At 45.6% G+C, this 9,599-nt stretch overlaps 1 protein-coding gene across 1 annotated transcript in view; it reads right to left on the bottom strand.

Annotated features, from left to right (window-relative positions):
- Positions 1-643: 643 nt before the first annotated feature.
- The window catches only part of AMN1 (antagonist of mitotic exit network 1 homolog), a 40,990-nt gene continuing 32,034 nt past the window's right edge, over positions 644-9,599 (bottom strand). Inside the window, exon 7 of the mRNA XM_019543888.1 lies at positions 644-944. Coding sequence (XP_019399433.1) covers positions 871-944 — 74 coding nt within the window. The 3' untranslated portion in view covers positions 644-870. The remainder of the gene's footprint in view (positions 945-9,599) is intronic.

Below are 9,599 nucleotides of genomic sequence, written 5' to 3' on the forward strand. Positions count from 1 at the left end.
CCATGTGTGTTTTTCTATTACTTCCCCCTTTCTTTACCTGCACTATCTGCGTATTTTGTCATAAACTTTGGTTCTGATCCTGTAAAAAAGCAGATACTTTATGCTTGTGAGTAATGCTATTAACTTATGAGGGAACTCCTCATGTATGTAGACATAAAGGCTGCCTAGACACATGCTGGTTCACGTTCTAATTAGAACACGCCAGAGCAGACTGATTGAGCCCGTTCTATCTTCTAATGAGAACTCTCCAGCATGGCCTCACCATCATGTTTATAAGCCTCCACATGTTTAAAATGGCCACTGGGACGCTTTATCTAAACCTTGTTAAATGAGGTTTAGATAAAGCATCCTGTGGCCATTTTTAAACCTGCGGAAGCTTAATGCACACGATGGTGAGGCATTTTAATTAATTAGAGTGGCTCTCTGGGAACTGCTCTAATTAAAACACTCCCTGACACCCCTGAGCACGTGTATAGGCAGCCTAAGTATTTGGAGGGAAGCACTTAGACTGTAAGCTCTTTAGGGCAGGGACTGCATTACATTTGTACAGTGGAGTCTGGCCTTTGCCTGAGGCTCCAAGGCATTTTTCCTAATATAAATATTAATTACAAAGTGTCTTTTTAATGAAATATGATTCATCTTGTGATGTGAAGAAAGATGGTGCTTTAATTAAAGAAAATCCCAGATAACAGGGCATTGATACAGGAGCCTGGGACCTGAAATCACTTGGATGGTAACAGAGACCTCTGGTGGAGAGAGAGAGAATGAAGCAATCTGGTGAGAGAAAGTACCAGTTACCAGAATATAATCTGTTCCCCAGAAGAGGTAATTTCCTGAAAAAGCTATACCATCTGTGACCCTTACACTAAATCAATACACAGTCCATGTCACTTGCTTGATTTTGTTTGGTCCAACTAACTGCTCCAATACTTCTCGGGAACGATCTGTAGAAAAACACACACAAAAATAATGGTCGTTAACTGTTCATAACATATGCAGGTATTGTGTGACAAAAATAGGAATCTGTATTAATTTTGCATAATTGTTTCATTTGCTATTACATGCAAACAGATTTTTTTTAGTATATTCTATAATTGGGGACAGGTAGTTGAAAAAATAAATCATTCAGGCACTTTTAGATATGTAACAATAGCCAGACAGCAGAAAGAAAAGACCAGATGGTAGTTAGTGAATGTATCTGTTATGGTATTATTATAAAATAAATACACATGTAGGATCAACTATTCAGAAATCTACAGTAAAATATGGCTAAGTAGTCACTCCAAGAGGATGAATAACAATGACTAAATTATCCATGAGCAACTAATAATCATATTTGGCCATATTTCCAACTTTTTGTGAGATAATTAGTCATTCATAGTCATTAATTAGTCATTCATAGTCATTATTACCTAACTTTATTCTGCATATTACATCAAGAGACAAAGAGTGCCACCCTCTGAAATGAAAGCCACAACAAATCATTTGCACTGCTCCTCTTGAATTCAGCAACCACATCGCAAACTGAGTGGGTTGTGAATCGCCTGGATACAAATGATCCAGGCTCTACTATACATTTTAAAAATTGATGAATCATCAATATAAATTGCTATAGTGATTTTCTGTGCATATATTTTTTGGAAATGATGAATTGTGCTTAAACAGGTGACTGATTAACTAAAGTGTATAAATCAGTACAACTCCTGCCTGGGACGTAAGAGTGCACTGACAAATAAGGTGGTAGTGACAAGTCAGCCATACTTCATTGCAGGAGTATCAAACATACAGCCTGATCCATGCAGCCCCCTATCCAGCCCCCAGTGCTTCCTCTGGGTCCAATTAAACCCCCATAGGGCATAGCATGCACCTGTGATGTAGGCCAGTCTGTAGGCCAGATCAGGCCAATAAATCCCTCCCCCTTCCCCAGAATCCCTGATCTAGTGGCTGCTCCACTGGTCTGAGACCCATGCTGCAAGCGGCACAATCCAGTTGGAGCACCAGCTATGATGCATGAGGTGGTTACCCTGGCAAGGTGGCATCACACGTGGCACCCACTCTGGGACGCATGCCGCACACAGCACTTGCTCTAGCCAGTCCAGGACCCATGCTGCACATGATGCTCATAGGTGCTGCGTGCAATGTGGGTCCTAGACTTGCTGGAGTGTGCACATTTGGCACAGTCCCAGAGCTGCTGGGGTGAACCACCTGCGGTGCAGTCTGGCTGTGGTGTCCACTGCATGCAGCGTGAGTGCCACTCTGGCCAGACTATCCCATATGTGGCATCTGTTCCGGCCACCCATAATCCACACCATGTGCAGCTCAGGTCCCAGATTGGATGGAGCAGCCACCAGATCAAGTATGCTGGGGGACAGGGAAAGGGAATGGGCCCACAGACTGGCTGCACACCACCCATCCAGTCTGTGGGGATGGATGAGTTTGATATCTCTGCTTTACTGTATTCATTATTACAAGTAACTGATTTTTTGGGTAGATGATATTGTTCTGAGGTGTGAGTTTGGGTTGTTTCTTGCCTGTTGTCATTCTCAGTGTTCGGCTGCTTGGGTCTATATGGTCTCAGTGCTAGCAAGTGGCCTCCTGAAATCTAGGTGTAATGCAGAAAGGAAGACTTAAATTCATGTTCAGTGGCAAAAAGCTTGGAGGGGGTTATTGTCACTTTGACAGTACACTTGCTGGTCTGTTTAGTAATCCGCCAGACTCAAAAGAATTGCCTGGGACAATGATAGCAACGCCATGTGTAAATTACACTCCCCTAGGTTGCTACAAAGAAACAATTATTTCATACCAATATTTATCTGTCCTTTTCTAAAATAGCTATTTTTAATTAACTTTTTGCAAGCTCACCCCTTCATTTCTTCTCTTATCTCAACACCTGTCCTTATTAATTTTATTTTGCTTCTCGTACTCTTTTTTTTGTATCAACTTCCCTGCTCATTAGTGTGTTTTTTCTACAGTGCTTATCAGGTCATTCAGCAGTCAGAGAGGCCTGTTCTTCCCAAGCTCAATCTTAGAGCTTTAGCTTAACCATGGCTTAGCATAACTGGAAGTCCCACCAATTTCACAGAAGCTATCTTAGCTTTAAAAGAGGAGAAACTGGTAGCTTTATAGAGCTATTCAGAGACAGAGTTCCATGGACACAGTAGGCATGGAAGAATGCATGAAAATGGCACAGTTTAGGCCACATATAGCAGGCTCAATTAGCAATCAAGAATTGCCCAACATGCACAGTGGACACCATTCAACCAGTTTGCTGTATTGTTCTGAGCCAGAAAAATGACTACAGCCTGCCAAATGTTAGGCTTCTATTAGATGCCTAAAACAGTGTGAATAACAAAGTAACTGGCCTTAGTAATTTGTGAGCAGCTGAGCCCATGCTATTCCTGCATGAATTAACCAGCACACAATTCAGTTACGTGGTACTTTTAATATTGAAAAATCGGTGGGCTCCAGCAAGCAGCTAGTGTAATTTGCCCAATTTAAATGGCTGCTTAGGCTGCCTGCAGGCTTTTACTCATGTGGGCCACAGCTTGCGACTGGATCAGCACTGCAGCCCACCATTTCCTTCCAGCTGCTCTTGCCACTGAGCTTAGACCACAGTGACAGACAGCTGCACTTCAGGCAAGCTGGAGCAACTGGCTGTAGTGGCCAGAGGCAATCACTATGCCATTAGAAAAACTTGGACCAGATTAAATGGCTGGGGATTTGCATGCCCTTACTAAAACGCAGACTGGATTGAACCTTTATGGGCTGCATCTGCCTTGTGGGGCCATAGGTTGCTGACCCATTTGTTGTACTTGGTGGAGTGAACATGAGGACAGGCAAGGCCTGGCGGAGGACCCGAAATCCTGAAAATGTCCCCCGGATGATGGTGGAGCACCCCAAGTGACGGCAGACCCTCCGGTCCCCCATGGCCCTTTGGCAATGACAGCAGACCCTAAGCGGTGATGCCCCCCAGACCCCGGCAGTCCCTAGGAGGACCCTTCTGAGGGACAGCACTTCTCATGGACCCCCAAGGCCATCCAATATCCCCAAACTACCGAGGATCCCAGAGCTGCCTGGAGGAACAGAGCCACTGGGAACCCCCCATTTTCTAGCATTGTTGGCATGGTGGGGGCAGGGTGATACATGAAAGTAATGGAAAAGTAGCGAGGTACAGAGCTATGAAGATCGAGAGAAGAACCCTGAAGTTGATGCATTACATAAGGCAGCTACTGGAGAGTTCTGAAGGGTGAAGACAGGAATGACACAATCTGAAGGATGGGCAAAGAAGAAGGTATTAGCACCCGCAATAGAAAAAAGCTTTCTGGTACACTAACAAGGAAAGAACAAAAGCTTCTTGTAGGAGATTTACCTTATTCCCCTCTAAGCATAATGTTTTAAGGTGCTGTTGCTTCCAAAGGGCTTTCAGTTCCTACAGCAACATGGTTCCAGTAGACAGAGAATACAACAAGATTTGCTTTAGTCACCGTCAGCCAAGTGATTAGGCTGGCTTAACCTCCAAAAGTCTTCCAAAATTATGCATTTTTTACATGCACATCATTAATATGCTGTTTCTCCCATCATTAGCTAGCACACATTAACATGCTTGGGCTCATACCCAGATTATATGCTGAGTAACCAATAAGAACAGGCACTACACTTGATCTGAGCTCACAAGAGGCCGAGAAGTGATACAAGTACCAAGACCAAGCATGCTCCCATTATTAGGTGATATCTGGTATGTATACTAACTTTACTTCTCCTTTAATCCAGCCTGTTTATCATACTGTATTTTATCAATTCCAAGATGAGCTTTCCCACCTCATTTAACATGGGGGGGTGTCGCAGAGCTCTCAGGCGCCCTGCGACTGAGAGCAGAAATGGCTCGGGAGAGACCCTAGTGGCAGAAAGGGGGAAGTGCAGCTGTCAGTCACCAGGACTGCGCAGGTGCTGGTTGCCCTAGCAACCAGGGAAACCTAGAGCCAGGAAGGGGTGGAGCTTAGCCCTTCTTAGCCCAGGCAGAAGGCCAGGAGGGCAGTTCCCCTCCGGCGGCTGAGGGAGGAGGAACTCAGCCAGAACAAAGGGGAGAACTCTGATGGTCGGAACATCCCCTGGTTCCTGCTAGGGGTCGATGCGCTCGCTCTCTCTCTCTGGGAGGGATTTTGTATTTTGACCAGAACTGTCTAGCTTTTGTGTTGTAGCCCAGGGGCTTTATGTTTTGTGTTTTCTGTTTCACCGGAGGACTGGGTGAGGCTGTAAGGGGTTGGAGGAGGCCTCATAGGAGCTCCACGATAGTGTGGGGTCTCCGGGCACCGGAGAGGGCGCAGCTTTGTTTGGGGGCCCATTGGCCCAGCCCAGAGCTAGGGGGGCAGTGAGAAGCCTCAGAACTAGGGGGGGCAGCGAGAAGCCCGACTAAAGGGGGCAGCAAGGAGCCCTGGAGCTAAGGGGGAAGCGGGAAGCCCTGGAGCAAGGGGGGCAGCGAAGAGCCCCTGAGCAAGGGGGCAGTGTAGAGCCCCGACTAGGGGGGCAGTGAGGAGCCCCGAGAGCAAACGAGGGGCCGAGACATAATAACAAGGCCCAAGTCAGATCATACCAGCACCATCTGCAAGGCTTGGGCTGCAGTGTAGGGGAGGAAAAGGAGCCGCAGACAGTGCCCCCTGTCGTTGGGGCGCATAAAAATGGACAGCCTCCTGCTGATTCTAATCATCTATTAATCAAAAGTAAGATCAAGGCATGGCAGGCGAGTAAGCAGGCAGTTGGCCCATTGCAAGAGGGTGGAGCCACATGTCCAGAGGGGCTCCGCGAGTCAGACTCCTGCCACAGGGGGGAAAAGGTCCCTCATCTTGGAAACAAGTACAAGGTGGTGATGGGGGGCAGGCAGAAGCTTTGGCTAAAGGCTTGGGACCAGAGCTGGAGCCTGCCCTGTACCACCTCTGCAACCCCTGCTTCTCCCACCTCATCTTTGGGCCCCCACCTCTCTTGCTGCATCTCCCCACTATACATCCCACCTCCCCCATGCACTCCTTCCTACACCACCTCTGCCCCCCCTGCCACAGCCTTGAACCCCCCACCCTCCTTCCCCTGTTTCCCCACCCCTTCCGTCTCTGCCCCTTCCGGCTTCCCCCTACTGCTTATGCTTGCTCCATGCAGCAGGCACTGTCTTTGCTGCAGCCTGGAACACAGCACAAATCCAGTCCAGCCCCATCATAACGGTGCTGGCTCTATGCTGCTGCTACAGGGCCAGGTTAGGGTTGTGCTCCATGACCCAGGCTGGCACAGGGAGGGAGCCTGCCATGGCAGAGCAAGGGTAAAGTGGTGGGGGCAGAGGCTATGTGGGGGAAAATGGGAGAAAATGGGGGAAAAGAAGGGGAACAGGGGAGGTGGGGCAGAGGCAGCAGGCAGATGTGGAGGAAAGCGAGGGAGGGGACAAGCGGCAGGGGGCAAGTTCCTTGCCTACTGCCCCCTTACTACCTCCCCCTGCCACGTGCTTACCCACTTCCTCCCCCACTGCCTACCCCCTTATTGCCTCCCCCATCACCTGCCCCACTACTGCTTTCCCTGATACAGTGGTTGTAGGGATGAATCTAAAATGATCTTCCAATATTTAGATGGTTTGCATGGAAAATTAAAACAAATGTATACATTTTCCATGTACAGAATTTAAGTATTCAGGGGTTGTCTTAAATTCAGACTCAACTTGGATTTGGGTAAATACAGTATTTCTGTTATTTTGTCCAGGCCTCAGCTCACTGGGCAAGTACAGCCTCTCACCATTCCAAGCCTCCCCTATAAGTTCCTGCCTCTGCTTACTGATGCAGCCTACTTCCAGTTTCATATATCACACTTTAAGAGCCTTTACTGATTTAACCCTTCTAGGCCTACCCAACAAGGCCTACAAAATTAATTCCAGGATCAACATTATTTTTGATATTTAACGTTTATACTGGGTTAACCAGGATGCAGCCCCAAAACACCAGGTTTTGTACAAACAGACAGAAAATGACACTGCCATGCTAAATAGATGGCAACAGAGTACTAGAAGAGCACCACATTCTGATTTGTAATACAGAAATACAACTAAGGGAAAGACAATAAATGGCCTAACACAGGTTGCTTGCAGATGTGAAAACCCCCCCACAAAATACACATTACTTTAAACTCAGTGTACTCCAGTGCCAAATCCAGTGCATGCCAAGAAAGGCAGTGCACTTGTTTTGACCCAGCTCTGCAGCATCTGTATCAGGCAGCTTAGTGGGACTTTTCTGGTGATTTTATCTAATAGATGATTGAATCAGCTTTAGACAAAAGCACCAAAAAGCCCTGCTGAAGCACCTGATTTATATGGACACTGAAGAAAAGGACTGAACTAACACGCTGTTGCTCCTAGTAAAGTACATTTTTTTTTCATGTCTGCAATGATTAGACTTTAATCCATTTGAACCACCACATTTTAATCCATCTGAGGTGTCAACGGGAATCCTACTAAGGACCCTGATAAAGGAGACACTTAAGCATGTACAGTAAAAGCTGCGTTATCTGGCATTTTATTAATCGGCATGCTCTATTAACCAGCATGCCGATTGAGGCGGCAAAAGCGAAACTGCAAGTCCCACCATGGCACTTCTGGTTTCTCCAAGTTCCACTTCACTGACTTTGGAACATGGCCTGGGGCAAAACAGCCTGTGCGGGGCCCTCCTCCTTATCCCCTGGCACATTGACTCCTGGGAGTGAAAGCCCTGGCGCACCAGACATGGCAGGAGGGGTGGTTGCCTGAACAGGCAAAGACGCCTCTCAGGCAACCGGCGTATTTGATTAACTGGCACTTCCTATTCCCCATGGATGCCAGATAACACAGCTTTTACTGTATTTAAAATTAAAGTCAAGCTTAAACGCCATTTATGTAGTTAAGCATGTGTCCAAATGCCTTCCTGAGTGAAAACCCTTCCCTGAACCAGGGACTTAAGATACTTCAAATCTGCTCCTCAGAGAGAACAGCTTTGTGCCATTTTTTGATATAGACCCAATTCCTGTCTTTTTAATAACTGATTTATACTTGCATCCTAAATGCCAACTGAGTGAATTTGTTCATACCTTGCTAAGTACTTACTCTTGATATTAGTTCAACTAAATTCAAAGCTAATACATTAATATAAGTTTTGAGAATGAAAATGAGATACATTTTCCATACTATGTATGGAAAACCTGGAAACAGCTGTATAAGAGCAATACTTGGGAAGGGTGGAAATGGTGTTGTGATGCAACATATAGATGTGTTGTACTACTTTCTTGCATCAGGTCATACCACAGTTATTTTTACTTTTCTGTCAGAAACAGATCACATGCCAAGTTGTTTCACACCTAAACTGATCACAGATGATCAGAATTTCAAGCTCTTGGGGTCAATTACAATCAATCTGCAGTCAAGTGAGAATTGCACATGTTGGTTATTTTCAGAATTTGGAAGCAGAAGGATAAACTTTAGCTGACTATGAAAATGGACTGACAAAAAGTTGTTTTAGACATGAGGTTACAGGAAGAGACACTAATGTTGACAAAGCTCTCTTTACATGGTTCAAGGAGAAAAGGGCACACGCAGCAGTAGTGCTCAACCTCTGGGCTCTAAAGCCATGTCATCCATCCTGTGGGTTTCCCCACATGTCTAGAAATTTGGCAATGAGGGAGAAGTAGCAGTGTTAACTGCAGCTTCCCTGCTGCCAAATTTCCAGACCCAGAGGAAGCCCTGTGGCCTGGATGACCTGGTCCAATGTGCTAGATTGTGCTGGTGCACCATGTCACTCAGTGGCCAGAATCCAGCACATCTGCAGACTGATTCTACACATGGCACTTGCCCCCCAGACCAGCCCTGTACCATTCATCTGGCCTGTGGGGCCTGAAGGTTGAAAATTACTGGTTTACAAGATAGAAGAAATGTTTCAATATTACAAAAAAAAAGCATGGAGAAAGTTTGCAGATAAACCACTAACTGAGCAATAGCAGAGTGAAGTATTTCCTCACATACATGAACAATTCCCCCCTGGCTAAACTTTGCAATATTGAAGCATCAAGTAGCTGAAAAGGTAGGACTGTCAGCCTGCATCCACTGCTAAAAGATATGCCTCCTACTGAATGACTAGACTGCACATCCCAAATAATTGTTTCTCACTAACATTTAGCTTGAATTCTTATCCTACTAACACTTCATCTTTGATGTGATCTTTTACACAGTGTGGTGAAGAATATGAAGGAACATTAGTTATCAAAGATTGTTGTTGCTGTATAAGTGGACTCTAAAACAGATTTTTAGACAGCTCTGAAATCTATTACTTTGTTAGACTGGATTAATCCTATTCAGGCACAACAAGATGTAAAGCCAAAACCAATTTCCATCTGTTTTGAGAAAAGTTAATTTGTTATGCCAGACTTGCTTTTATTTTTGGAGAGCTGATGAGGAATTAATCAGTGCTGCAGTTGTTATAATGGCACAGAATCAAGTTCAGCTTAAAAAAACACTAAACAAACAGATAATGAAAAGGGTCAAGAGGGCAAGAATGAGTTGTCTAGGCCTCACTGGAACACTACACCCACAACTACAGCCCAGCCCA

The sequence above is a fragment of the Crocodylus porosus genome, unplaced genomic scaffold (genome assembly GCF_001723895.1).
Source record: "Crocodylus porosus isolate Cpor-Errol unplaced genomic scaffold, CroPor_comp1, whole genome shotgun sequence".
NCBI lineage: Eukaryota > Metazoa > Chordata > Crocodylia > Crocodylidae > Crocodylus > Crocodylus porosus.